The sequence below is a fragment of the Gymnoscopelus microlampas genome (assembly GCF_963454915.1).
Source record: "Gymnoscopelus microlampas genome assembly, chromosome: 21".
In the NCBI taxonomy this organism is placed as follows: Eukaryota; Metazoa; Chordata; class Actinopteri; order Myctophiformes; family Myctophidae; genus Gymnoscopelus; species Gymnoscopelus microlampas.
This window is the reverse complement of record NC_139958.1, coordinates 4,314,801-4,329,442: the sequence shown is the minus strand read 5'-3', so window position 1 is coordinate 4,329,442 and position 14,642 is coordinate 4,314,801. Positions and strand designations below refer to the sequence as shown.

At 42.1% G+C, this 14,642-nt stretch overlaps 1 protein-coding gene across 3 annotated transcripts; it reads right to left on the bottom strand.

Moving 5' to 3' along the window:
• Positions 1 to 266: 266 nt before the first annotated feature.
• On the bottom strand, positions 267 to 10,366 carry zcchc9 (zinc finger, CCHC domain containing 9). 3 transcript variants are annotated; one of them, XM_084047499.1, is made up of 8 exons: positions 10,311 to 10,366; positions 8,193 to 8,293; positions 6,974 to 7,114; positions 6,162 to 6,442; positions 4,974 to 5,124; positions 3,604 to 3,696; positions 2,516 to 2,584; positions 267 to 2,221 (listed from the first exon to the last, which is right to left on the bottom strand). In XM_084047499.1, exons 2-8 carry the CDS (start codon positions 8,275 to 8,277, stop codon positions 2,106 to 2,108), a joined length of 936 nt encoding a protein of 311 aa, XP_083903625.1. In that variant the 5' UTR covers positions 8,278 to 8,293; positions 10,311 to 10,366; the 3' UTR covers positions 267 to 2,105. The 3 variants fall into 3 exon arrangements, with proteins under 3 accessions (XP_083903625.1, XP_083903627.1, XP_083903626.1); XM_084047501.1 differs by having other exon boundaries at positions 6,974 to 7,111; XM_084047500.1 differs by having other exon boundaries at positions 8,193 to 8,290; positions 10,311 to 10,337.
• Positions 10,367 to 14,642: the final 4,276 nt, after the last annotated feature.

The following is a 14,642-nucleotide window of genomic DNA, read 5'->3' as shown; positions in this document are numbered from 1 at the left end:
ATCTACGAGCTTGTATATCTGCTATTTTTGAATAGCCTAAAGAAATCTTAAGTGACGCGTGCCCGGTCTTAATGGGTTCATCTGTATCCTGACTGAGTTCTCCATTCTGATTGGATGAAATTTGCATCCCGACCTGATTCCTGTTACTGAACAAACACTAAAGTAATGATTACTATCACAATATGCAGCTGTTTAACACTTATTTTAACCAAATAAAATCACTTGCCCTACTTTTGAATGAAGGAATCCAATGGAAAAAGGCAACATACTGTAGACAAACAAATCGTTTATTGAATGTTTTACTCAAACGTTATATCAAAGTGTTGACATTATACAGAATGAACTATGCTCACAAAGTGGTCTTTCAATCCCACACTCAGAGCAGAGTTACAAAAGGCCATTGAGTAGGACCATCAATTAGGGATGGGACGACAACCGTCACACACTAGGACAGGGGTCTTCAACATTTCAGGCCAAGGACCCCCTAGCTGAGAGAGATGAAACAGGGACCCCCCCCCCCCCTCTATATTGTATGAAATTGCGTTTCAGATTAAACTTTTGTTTTACTTGGTCTGGTCATTTTTCCCCTCTCTACACTAAAGCTCTTTGCCAAAAAATAGACGATCTACAAGCTCACAACGCCTGCGAGGCGTTGTGAGCTTGTAGATCGGCTATTTTTGGCTAAAGTTCTCTGGGTTAATGTAAAAAAACAAAATCATATCACACAAAGATTTGGCGGACCCCCTATAGTAGCTCTGAGGACCCCCTAGGGGTCCCGGACCCCTTGTTGAAGACCCCTGCACTAGAATGAATTAGCTTTTCGTCGAGCGGAAAAACAGAGGCAACACAAGAGGCAAATTCAGTACGACGTTTCAAAAAAGTAGCCGATCTACAAGCTTTGCAACGCGTTGAGCTTGTAGATCGTCTATTTTTGGCGAACGTAACCCCCCCCCCCCCCCCCCCCCCCCCACCAAAATAAGGATGCTGGGGGTTCACAAGTGATTACAACAGAAGTGGCATTTAGATTTTTAAGCATAGTTGGATTATCACGATCATGTCGTTAAGTCATTATCTGCAAAAAAAAATATTTTTACAACAAAAAAGAAAAAAGGTTTTTCCGTTCGTCACAAAGAACCAAGAGAGAACATTTTCCAAAAAGTTGCTGCTCCATTCACTTCAATGTTAAATAATACGGACACAGCAGGCCATTCATTATGATGATCAGTTCATAAAGATAATCACTGTATGCCAGAACAATCTGATCTATCATGTCCATCATGCTCTGTTTAGCAGAGTGGAATTCTGTCCAAATGTCAAACAGCTTTGAAGTGATGTGTTTTTTCTCTTCATTTCAGGGACCCCCAGTTTACTAATGCACTGGTTCTCAAGGTGGGGTTCGGGGACCCCCAGGGGTCCTTGGGGGACCCCAGCAAAAGTAGTTAACACAGCATCACAATAATCTTGACCACCTTATCCATTTATATGTTGGCTATTCAAAAATATTAGAACAAATATCGAAAATGTTTGGAAGATTTTGAATCATTTTGATGTTTTTTACACAAACATCTTTATCTTCTGGGGGTCCCCGGTACAAATCATTTTTAGATGGGGGGGGGGGTCCAAACCGCGGCCAAATATGTATCAATTTGAGGGTCCTTGACAGGAAAAGGTTTGAGAACTACTGTGCTAATGCATTACTAGGCCACCAATCTACACTGTGTTCATTTAACTCTGAGACCAGGAACACATCTTAGATTTGAGCAAAAAAAAAACATTATTTTACACTTTGGCTATTCAAAAATAGCAGATCTACAAGCTTGTAAATCTGCTATTTTTGAAAAATTGTGAAAATGTGTGCAAATCAGTGAAAATATATATTATTTTAAAGTGAACATTTTTAACTCAAATCTTTGCTTCTGGAGGGGTCTATGGAGGGGTTATGAAAAAGTTTGAGAACCACTGATATTACAGCAACATAAGTATTTAGAAAACTGTTGGGATTTAGAAGGCATTTTGTGGAATCGGTTGAGAGCCGTGTACACTGTGAGAGTGTACACGGCTGAAGACCAGGGGGGGATCCATCATTTCTCTGACGTTGAGAAACGTCAAAACTTCACCACCTTGGTTTGTTTTGGCTTTTCTTTCTTCTCCGGTTGGTCCTGGACGTCCTCGTGGTCAGCGCTCATGTTGTTGGACAGCCATCCCACCGTCACAGAGTTAGCTACGAACAAACACAGAGTTAGCTACAGACACACCACGTCAACACAGAGTTGGCTACGGAACACACTATATGACGTGTCTCCTACCGGAACCGCTGCCGGTCATCAGATTATTGTTTTAGGAATAAGACAAAAACAAAAAAAATATCCATGAATTCAAGTCTCCATGGCATGGAGTGACTAATCCATAGAGAAAATGACATTTTGGGGGTGAACTATCCCTTTAATGCCTAGGACCGCTACAGTAGAAGTGTATTGATGTATTGAAAGGAGAGCAGAGGGTCTCTAACACTCACATGAAGCTTGGTGCTCTGGACAGTCCTTCTGGAAGTGTTCGACCGAACCACACACCCGACAGCAACCTCCTGCAGAGAAACATGTCATCAGTGTTGATTTAGTGGACTAAAACTATGACGAAAAATGTCTTGATTAATACCTTTATTCACCCAGGAAAACTAAATAAAAACTAAGCTATGACGACTAAAACTAAGACGATTGACAATTTCGTCGCCAAATGAAAACCAGACACTAGATGTTAGTGAGGGACGAGAGGAGAAGAGATCCAGTAGAACTAAGACAAGTCATCACATGGTGCGCGTGCGTGTCACAGACCGAAAACAGCCGATCTACAAGCTCACAACGCGCCGCGTTGTGAGCTTGTAGATCGGCTATTTTCGGCCTGCAGCTAAGTGAAGATCACGCCCATCACACCCCGTCAAAAATACATTTTAGTCGACTAAAACCTTACGATATTTAGTCGACTAAAACTAAACAGAATTAAATTCAAAAGACTCTGACTAAAATTAAATCAACACTGTCAGTTAACCCGTTAAGACCCGAGGCCAATTCCACACATGCCTTTTAAATCAGTAGTTCTCAAACGTTCCAATAATAATAATCAAAACATAGCAGATGTACAAGCTCGCAAGTGTAGCACGAAGTGCCGCGCTGTGAGCTTGCATATCTGCTATGTTTTGAACAGCCGACGGAAACAAATCTAGAACGAAAGAGAGATCACTAAACAAACATCGTACACTTTTAACTTACAATTATATCATCGCTGTCGGGCAGAAAACTCGTGTCTCCAACGTTTCCCCCCCCCTTATTTCTTTGTAATTTAACGCCCTATTGATCACACTACAGCGTCACACAAAAGCATCAAAAGCAGCAGATCTACAAGCTCGAAACGCGGCGCGTTTCGAGCTTGTAGATCTGCTGCTTTTGAATTTTAATCCTGAAAAGCAAAAGTTTTAGACATATGAGGTTTCCACCCGACCCGACAGAGACCGTATGTAATGATTCAGAACACGTGTGCAAAACGACCGTTAACTAATAACGCAAAACGATGTCTAACGGTCGACATGAAGTGTGTTGGTTCTAATACCTGCTGCGTAGAGGCCTTTGGGGTTATCTGGACAGGACGATGACAGGTGACCGTTCTGACCACAGATGAAGCACTTTGCGTAGGGGTAGTCACCTGAAACACATGACCATGACCTTAACATACATGTTACAATACATAGACACATGACCATGACATTAACATACTCAGTGTTGATTTCGTCGACTAAAACTATGACGAAACATGTTCGTTGAATACCTTTATTCACTGGCGAAAACTAAATAAAATACAAACTAAGCTACGACGACTAAAACTGAGGCTAAATATATTGACAATTTTGTCAACAAATAAAAACTAGACTAAAATGTTAGTGAGGGATCTAGAGGAGTAGAGATCCAGTAGAACTAAGACTGGAGGAGAAGATATCCAGTAGAACTAAAAGACAAGTCATTTTATGTTTGGTTGCGCTCGGGTGTTGTGCTCTGAAAAAGGCAGATCTACAAGCTCACAACACGTCGCAGCGCAACGCGAGAGCTTGTAGATCGGCTATTTTCAGCATGCAACCAAGTGTAAAATCATCCATTACGACGCCATCAAGGCACCGCCAACATACGGGAGAGAGAGAGAGAGAGTTTCATCTGGTCCTGATGTGAGCTCAGAGTGGAGCAGTTAAGGGGTTAAGTGTGAGTTCAAAGGTCGGGGACACTTTGGGACTCACAGCCTGGGGGTTCGAGACACGTTTCCCCACATTCAACGATGCACGTAATAATCTCCTTTAATATAAACAGAGTAAACTAATGTACGTAATAATCTCCCCTTTAATATAAACAGAGTAAACTAATGCACGTAATAATCTCCCCTTTAATGTAAACAGAGTAAACGGTACACGTGACTTTCAAGCCGAGTCATCTTGGGCCAAACTTAGACAGTAATAACATCTACCAACCAGGGACGTGCACAGATAGACTCTAGGTGGTGCTAGAGCACCTGCCCTTTGCCCTCTTGACCAGAAGTGCCCTTTTTTTCCCCAGTTTACAGCAGGGGTCTTCAACAGGGGGTCCGGGACCCCAAGGGGGTCCTCAGAGTTACTACAGGGGGTCCACCAAATCTTTGTGATATGATTTTTCTTTTTACCACAACCACTCGAAACCTAGCATCCCTTTTCTGAGGAGAACTTTAGCCAAAAATAGCCGATCTACAAGCCCACAACGCCTCGTGCTGCGAGGCGTTGTGGGCTTGTAGATCGGCTATTTTTGGCAAAGAGGTATAGGTGTAGAGGGAAAAAAAGAGCAGACCAAGTAAACAAAAAAAGTAGTATAATTTACTTGAGCACCTGCCCCTCAAAATATCTGTGCACGCCACTGCTACTCAACACATTGGTAACAGAAATGTCAGGCTTTGCGTTTCCTCACCGACAGCAGGGTCTACTTTAGCTCTGCATGTCTGCAGGTCATGCTCCGTGGAGCCACAGCGGTAGCAGATACCCGTCCCCATCTCCTGGTCCCTGCGGGCCTCAGGACAGTCTGACACCCCGTGACCCGGCCTCCTGCAGTTAAAACACAGCTAGAGGACAGGATGAGACAAAAGAGGAGGGAGAGAGAACATGAATACAACAGTATTACACACGCACGCACGCCAGATCGGGGGATTTTTTTGGCCAGCGTAAATATTTACAGGAGAATTCCAGTCATTTTTAGATGTTTGCTTTGATGTGTCGCTAATCTCTCACCAACATACAAAGGGCCGTTGAATTTTTCCAGAGAAGCCCCTGTTGTCCATTGTGGAGACCCCTTCCACTGGCATAATGGAGTAATGCGGATAAACAAAAATGGCCTATTTTAGCAGCTCCAAAGTTTGTTTTTAAGCTAGTCCTCGGTGTTGCCAGATTCTGTGAGAGAAACAAGCAACCAGCTCCATGTCGTTCTGCATGAACGGCAGCTCATAAGGGACATTCAGTGCATGTTTGAGTGTTAGTACACTGCATAATGAGGATTAGTGAAAAAAAAACGAAGTTTGGAGCTGCTAAAATAGGCAATTTTTGTTTATCCGCATTACTCCATTATGCCAGTGGAAGGGGTCTCCACAATGGACAACAGGGGCTTCTATAGAAAAAGTCAACGGCCCTTTGTATGTTGGTGAGTGATTAGCGACACATCTAAAATGACTGGAATTCTCCTTTAATATGAAATGTTTAACCAATGGAAATTATTATATTAAGAGCTTGTGTTTAGTTGAGTTGAGTTTATTTCAGTACATTTTGTGGTAACATAGTTAATATTTCATAGGGAATACGAAAAAAAAACTAATTTATAAAGAAAAGAAACACATTTCTGAACAAAAATGTATAGGCTGAAGCCATCGCTTATTACGCCTACCCTTTAACCAAACACATACACAAAATAAAGTCAAAATGGAGAGAAAAAGAAACGAGGTACAAGGACAAGACACTTTTCTGTACACGTACGTGTTTGCTGTATATATATATATAAGTATATGTACAGTAGAACAGCAAACAATAACTACACAGTGTAGTTATTGTGAATAATTACACTGTGACGTAATAAACCATGTTTCTCCTGATCTCTCTCTCTCTCTCTCACCATGCTGCTCTTCTTGTTGTCCTGTCTCTTTATCCTCCTGTCCTCCCTCCGTCTGTCCTTCCACAAGGCCGTCTCCACCTCCTCCCTCAGTCCTCTGTCCTCCTCCTGTCGTCCTCCTCCTCCTCCTCGCGGTAGAGCCTGTCCCGTCTCCTGCAGGTACTCCAGGAAGCCGTTGACGTCGGTGTTGTCATGATACTCCTTCTTCTTCCTGAACAGACCTGAGCCTCCTGTTGTTGTTGTAGTTGTGTGTGTTCGTCTCAAAGGGTCTGCTCCCCCCGGGGCTGATCACAACAATACACAACATTTAACCCATTAACCCATTAAGACCTGAGGCGATTCTTTTAAAAAAATCTAAATCCTAACAGTTTTTTGAAAAAAATATATGAAAAATATTTTTTCACGATTTTTCAAAAATAGCAGATCTACAAGCTCATAGCGCGGCACTCGGTGCCGCGCTATGAGCTTGTATATCTGCTATTTTCTAACATTTCTGCTAAATGTTCGCTTTAAAATAATATATACATATTATTCAACGATTTTCACACATTTTCACGATTTTTCAAAAATAGCAGATCTACAAGCTCGTAGCGCGGCACTCGGTACGCTTCGCCAACCTATGAACGATGCATACAAGGTTCACTCCCACTCCTAGGCCACAGTTTAACCCATTTAGACACTCTCTGCACTCTGATTGGTTAGGAACATACAAGGTTCACTCCCACTCCTAGGCCACAGTTTAACCCATTTAGACACTCTCTGCACTCTGATTGGTTAGGAACATACACGGTTCACTCCCACCCCTAAGTCTCTACCTCTGCCGTCTCTCCTCTGGGTCGCTGCTCCTCTGTAAGAACCGGCTGTTCTTCCAGGCGGACTGGACTGTGGTCTTCTTCCTGCTCCAGATCCACTGCTACTGTTGTTGCCACCTCCTCTTCCTGCTCCTCCTCGTGCTGCTAAGGGTTGACATTAAAATAATTGCAATCAATACTTTAACCCATTCAATCCGGGATTCTACAAATGTCTTCTAAATCCTAACAGTTTTCTGAGATGTTTCTGTTGCTAGAATATCAGTGGTTCTCAAACGTTTTCATGTCAAGGACCGCCAAAATTATATGTACTGGGCCACGGATCCCCATCTGAAAATATTTTGTTCCAGGGACCCCCAGAAGCAATTAAGAAAAAATCCTAAAAAAAAAAAAAAAATCCCTGTAAAATATATATATATTCATAGATTTGCACACATTTTCAAGATTTTTCGAAAATAGCAGATCTACAAGCTCATAGCGCGGCGAGTGCCGCGCTATGAGCTTGTAGATCTGCTATTTTTTAATAGTCAAAGTATAACAATGTTTATACAGCTCAAATCTAAAATGACACAGACATGGGGTTAATTGTGTTTTGGACATAGAAATAAAAAGTATATTTATGTTTGTCTTGTAGGCTGTGTGTTAAAGGGCAGATAATTACAATATGCAAATACATGTGTGACGAATGATAATCAACATAAGGCCATACACAGCATTTAATAAAAAATTAATATGTACATGAAAGGAAATTAAATGAAATACCGGAAAAGTCTGATCTAGAAGCTCACAACGCATCGGAACGCGTTGTGAGCTGATGCGTTGTGAGCTTGTAGATCTGCTATAGTTCCGGTTAGTTTTTAATATGTTTGGCAATTTTCCCAACAGATTAATTTATGCAGAATCCATTCTGAAGGTTAGCCTATTTAACCCATTGATACCTGGAACACATCTGTGTCACTTTAGATTTCATTGGCTATTCAAAAATAGCAGATCTACAAGCTCATAGCGCGGCACAGAGTGCCGCGCTATGAGCTTGTAGATCTGCTATTTTTGAAAAATCGTGAAAATTATGTTTTTATATTTTTTCCCGAAAACTTGTTAGGATTTTGATTTTTTTAGACGCGGCCTCAGGTCTTAATGGGTTAAACATGTGTTTGTGATCATCATGTGACCATGTAGTGATCACATGATCATGTGACCATGTAGTGATCCTCTGCTGTCACACCTCCCCCTCCTTTCAGCTGGCTCCACGGAGTGGCTTCTGCTGCTTTATGTTTGTGGACGTTATTGGCTCTGGCCCACCTCGTCATGATGACACTGGACCTGCTGGAGAAGGATCCAGGTCTTTACTTTCATAATAAAGACAGGTTTTGATGCTTTATTAACTCATTTTACATTCACTCATTCCTCCTGGAACTCCTCGGGGTCCTCCCCCCCCGGACGGTCCGATACATAGCCCAGAGGTAGCCCTAGAATGTGTGATGATGATCTCACATACATGTCATGTGTTCCAAAATACACAGCCATAGATCGGTCCCGCGCGCTTACGGTTAGCGGAGTGATCTGCGGGGCATTAAAGCGATCCGTGCTGCGTCTGTACTCGCCCAATCTGGGAACCCATCGCCAAATGTTTTTACTCCTTCACTTGGCTCTGGGGGGATTTGAACGGAGCACCCGTGCTCAGGGAAACCGGGTTTTTTTTTGGTCTGCCCTCAGCCTTTCACTTCCGGTGGTGCGACTATGTTTTCATTCCCACTAACAATATTTCTACACGGAACACTAACACCACCTTCTCCCAGAGAACATGGATGGTTTTGGTTATAAGCCCACTTGTTTGTATGATGAAAGAGCAAGTTAAAATGTGAATATCTTTCCGTGGTTTCGTCTGCTCCGAGGACGCTATTGTTAAATGAGTTTCGGTTTGTTTCTAGTGGGGACGGATCGGTACGCTTATTTCCACACAACAGCTCTAAGGTGTATCAAAGACATAGTTCAATGTTGAAAATGAGTGGTCTTCCCCTTTAACAGCAACATGGCCGCCGTGTGAATAGGGACAGGTGCGTTGTGATTGGTGCGGGGCAATGAATCAATCACACCACCTGCCAACAGTGTGCCCCAAACATTTGTGCTTCCCAAAGGAAGTTTAGATATATTCGGTCCTTCACTCATTCCGGGCCCCTCGCCCGGACAGTAAGTCGTCCGTGTGCAGCTCGTGGAAAAGTGGAGATATTTGACTAAACACACATTTTCTGACAGAACATTCAAATGGATATGAAACTATAGAGGATAACATCTGACTCCAAGTCTTAGGAGTTCATTATTGGGTGAGTTACACACGCAGTTTAAAGCAGTGGTTCTCAAACTTTTTCATGTCAAGGACCCCCAAATTGACACTTATTAGCCCACGGACCCCCATTTCGAAAGATATGCCAGGGACCCCCATAAGAGATTTTTTTTACAGCTCTAGCAGTGATTCTCAACCATTTTAATTTCAAGGACCCCCAGTTTGACATGCATTAGGGCTACGCACCCCCATTTAATGGAATTTCTATCACTTGGACCGCAATTTATATTGTAAAATCTATGTCAATGTAACTCTGAGAGTGTACAAATGGAACGGGTCCATTTGGTTCCATTTGTACGCTCTCAGAGCTACAGACCCATAAGGGTCCATTTGGTGCCTAATCTATCATTTAGCTGGGGACCCCCTGGAACTCCCTCAAGGACCCCTGGGGGTCCCCGGACCCCACTTTGAGAACCAATGGTTTAAGGCACTTTAATGCCGCGCAGATCCCTCCGCTAACCATATGAGGATGGGACCGATCTATGGCCGTGTGTTTGGAATACATGAAATGTATGTAAGACGATCACAGACATTCTATGAGAGAGAGAGAGAGAGAGAGAGAGAGAGAGAGAGAGAGAGAGAGAGAGAGAGAGAGAGAGAGAGAGAGAGAGAGAGAGAGAGAGAGAGAGAGAGAGAGAGAGAGAGAGAGAGAGAGAGAGAGAGAGAGAGCGAGCTACTTCTCAGAGAGAAGTAGCATGTTGAAAAATGTTCATTTTCAAATTTAACAAGTTTTCAACTTGTTAAGAAACGTTGATCCAAGGCTGGATCACAACCACGCTGTATCTCTGCTACTACAACGTGGACTCACTGTGTAACTGTAACCTAGGATAATAACTATATAATATATAATAACACTGTGTAACTGTAACCTAGGATAATAACGTTAAACTAGTATTAATGACTTTGTACATTAAGTCAACAACAGTCTAAACAATACATTGTGACAATAATAATATCAGTATGAATGTAAAAATGTAAGTATTTATAAAACTAACTCACTGATCTGATCAGAAACGACGATTCTCCTTCATGTGTTTACCAAGGAAGTGCGTGGTGGACTCCTCCTCCTGCACATGCGCGTGCCGTAGAGTAGAACGCACTGCCGGTATGCTGCCCCCTGCTGTTCTGGAGGCTTGCTCTCTCGCTCTCGCTCGCTCCCTCTCTCTCTCTCTCTTCTTCTTCTTCTTCTTTTAAGTTTCCGGCAGGCTGTACACTATCGCGTGTAATGCTGCCCTCCACAGGTCGGAAATATATCACATATTCTTCTCAGTGCAAATTATTTATAGTGCCCACCCAACTTATCCCCTTGCTAACATTTCTGCTCTATTTCTCAGCCACAATTGACTGAGTTTCCTCAAACCCCTCTCTGAGAGTATTGTCCAGCTCTTCAGCACTTATGCCTTCCACATCTAAGAACCTCCTAGCTGCGTCCAACACCATTTTAATCCTCTCTGACTTTCGTGTTATTTCCACTGCACAGTTCACCACCATCGCAATGAAAGCCAAAAATCTCTTTTTGTTAAAGTACATGTTCATCTCCTCTCCATTGTTTCCACCCTCCGGTTCCTTTTGCTCTTTCCCTCGTTCCTTCCCCTCCAGCTCCAGTCTCTTGACAGCATCGGCATACGTCATTCCACTTTCCTTGTTCCTCATCCTTTTCACCTCCACTTCCTTAGCTCTTTTAGGGCATTGCGTTGCTCCCGTGTAATGGCTCCCTTCACAATTCACACACTTTGGCTGCCCCTGCTCTTCGTCACATTCCCCCCCACAGTTTTCCTTTCCACATATCTTACACCTGCTTTTTCCTCTGCATACTGCTGCCACATGCCCATATTCCTGACAACAAAAGCACCGCAATGGTGCTTCTTCAAACGGCCTTACTCTGTAGCTTACGTAGTCCACATATACTCTCTCCGGTAGCTCCTCCTCAAATGTCAAACAAACTAATTTGCTGTCCTCCCTTATCCCCTCTCTCCTCCTTGTCATCCTCCTGGCTTCACACACACCGTCTATGTGAAGAAAAGCCTCACTATCTTGTGCCAGTGGCACCCCACTAATCACTCCCCTCTTCCTTGGTTTTGCTCCTAGTCGAAAACATCTTACCTTAATGTCCTCAAACTCTGTGATCCCCAATATTTCTTCCAATTGCTGTTCTGTTCTACACGTAATTATGACTAGTCCACTCCTTGTTACTCTTATCTCACTTATCTTTCCAACTTTTCCTTCTATATACTTGCCTACCCCGTGTGGATCTCTGAAGACCCCATTTTTTAAACCCTCAGATTTCATTCCAACCACAAATGTTTCCTCTCCACTGTCATCACTTTCTGAACTTGTATTATTTCTCCTCCTTTTTTTTTCAACATTCAACTTTTCTTTCTCCTTTTGGACTTTGCGGTCCGATTCCAACTGCCTGGACTCTCTAGTCTTTTTATTTCCATTTCTCCTTGTGTCCTCTTCTCTTAGTATGTCGCGCAATTCCTTCTTGTCACTTATGATCTGCCAGGGCTCTCTAGTTTTATCAGCTATACTTCGGCGCAGTGACTGTTTCAGTTCCCTGTACTCGTCGCTGTCGCTGTCAGACGCCATTCAAACCCCCCTGCTTCATCTCTCTCTCAGCTAAGAATAAGGGGCCGTCTGTGGCCGAACGACCCTCTCTCTCTCTCTCTGTTTGAAGAGGCTTAATGGTGATTATTTAGTGAATTATGGACAATGTGTGTGTTTTGTTTTGAAGTGTTATAACATTGTATCATTTAATCTCACAATAATATATTTGTTTTACGTTAAATAAAGACAAAAAATAAAATCCACTCCATATTAATTATATTTATACATTCCAGAACAAAAGCCTCAGGTCTCACATAATAATAGGTTTAAGTAATGACCAGACATGTTTTATAGGGGGTTATCCTGGATAACCCCCTATAAAACATGTCTGGTCAGTTGGTCAGCAGATGGTTTCATGAATGTATGTAAATAGACAATATTTTGGACCAATAAAAAAAAGTCCCTTTGGCTGCTGGACTAATATGTAATATGACCACATGTCTATTAATGTTACATCATGTCCATATTATATATTCTACTGGACTAATATATAATATGACCACATGTAAATCTATGTTACATCATGTCCTTCTGCCTCGACCGTGTCGGGGGAAAGAAGAGAGAGCGAGGGAGAGACAGAGGGGAGTACAAGTAGTAACAATAACAATAGTAGCAAATATAATAGTGTAAGATAGTATATGATAGCCTAATATAATATAGTACAGCAATAATGTGTATGCAGTATATAATGGTATAATATAAGAATGTTATGAATGTTAAGAAGATAATATACAGTATAGTGCAGTGGTATAGTGTAATGTAGTAGAAATCCACGGTCGTGCTCCAAGGAGAGGCCCGGTCCGCAGTCACAGTCATGAGCCGCAGCTGGGGGTCCGTAGTGGCAGTCCATGGAGCTGCGACGTGGGAGATAAAAGAAACTCCGGGGAGCGGGTCCCCGGGTGTAGAATTAGTGGCAGGCCTTACTAGAGCGTGAATCCGTAACAGGGTTAATTACGATTGTACCAATGGGACACAAACCCACACAACCAAAAGGGAGGACGAGAAGAGAGAGGACGAGAGGAGAGAGGGGAGGTGGGGAGGGGAGAGAGGATGACTATTGGGTGACTGAGTCTATACACTTCGGCTATAGGCTTTATCATAGAGAAAGGTTTTTAATCTAGTCTTAAATATACAGAGTGTGTCTGCTTCACGGACTGAGACTGGGAAGGAGGTTCCACAGCTGAGGTGCCTGAAACTTAAATGCTCTGCCTCCTGTTCTAGCTTTTTGGGGGTTTCCTGGAGCCGTAAGCATTTTTTTCATACTGTGGACGCAATGGTGTTCTGGCTGGTTTATAGGGCTCGATGAGTTATTTGAGATATACTGGTGCCTGTCCAAAAACTCTATTCTGTATTTAACCGGGAGCCAGTGCAAAGAGGCCAATGAAGGAGTGATATGATCTCTTCTTCTGGTTCCTGTCAGTATGCGCGCAGCGGCATTCTGGACTAGCTGCAGGCTATTTAGGGACTTATACTTGGGCAGCCTGATAATAAAGTGTTGCAATAGTCCAGCCTAGAAGTAACATAACATATAATATGACCACATGTATATTAATGTTACATCATGTCCATATTATATATTCTGCTGGACTAACATATAATATGACCACATGTATATTAATGTTACATCATGTCCATATTATAATTCCTTTCTCACAGCACAGGGAAATTGCTACATTACTTAAACCTATTATGTCAGGCCTGAGGCTTTTGTTCTGAAATGTATAAATGTGAATATAATTAATATAGAGTGGATTTTAGTTTTTGTCTTTATTTAACTTAAAACAAATATATTATTGCGAGATTAAATGATACAATGTTATAACACTTCAAAACAAAACAAACGCATTATCCATAATTCACTAAATAATCACCATTAGGCCTCTTCAAACTTATTTAATTAAACGTTCTGTTTGTATTCATGGGGGGGGGGGGGGGGTTCCTTGAAACAGTATCAGGGGAACTTAAAACAGTCAGTAGCTAGTTTGACCCTGTGAGGAGCGTCTCAAAATACAGAGACTGAGCTGTAATATTGACCGTGTCCACTGGAGGGAGACAGAGGCGTTGGAATGTAAACACAGTGACGCTGTGTCATCCACGTGTTACTCCTTGTTTTACTTTTGGTACTTTAAGTACATTTTGATACCAATACTTTTGTACTTTTACTTAAGTACATTTTTAATTCCGGAATTTTGCTTGTAACAGAGTACTTCTACATTGCAATATTGATACTTTTACTTAAGTAGAACATTTGAGTAGGGTACTTTTTCCACCACTGGTCCTTTGATCCTAACTCCTTTGTCCAGTCCAGTGCGCCATCGCGATGTTTGCTCTCCTACATGCTATTTAACGGCAGTAAGTGTTATTTTATTTCAGCTATCGCGTTGTTAAATCAATCATAATGGCATAACGGGATGATAACCTAAACCTACTGTTCAGTTTAATTATATTAAAAATGTGTCCCCTCGCAATTTCAATTTCACACACACACACACACACACACACACACACACACACACACACACACACACACACACCAGAGAGTAGGTACAAACATTAATGTAAATGACAGTAAATCCACATCAACCAGAAACGTCTTTGGGTTGTGCTTAACGTTAATGAATCATTGTTATTATGTTACATTTCATGAACAAAGTAAACCATCTGGGTAGAGCAAGATAGAGCAGGTTTCATTTAATAATGTTTGAGATCTGATAAAAAACACAG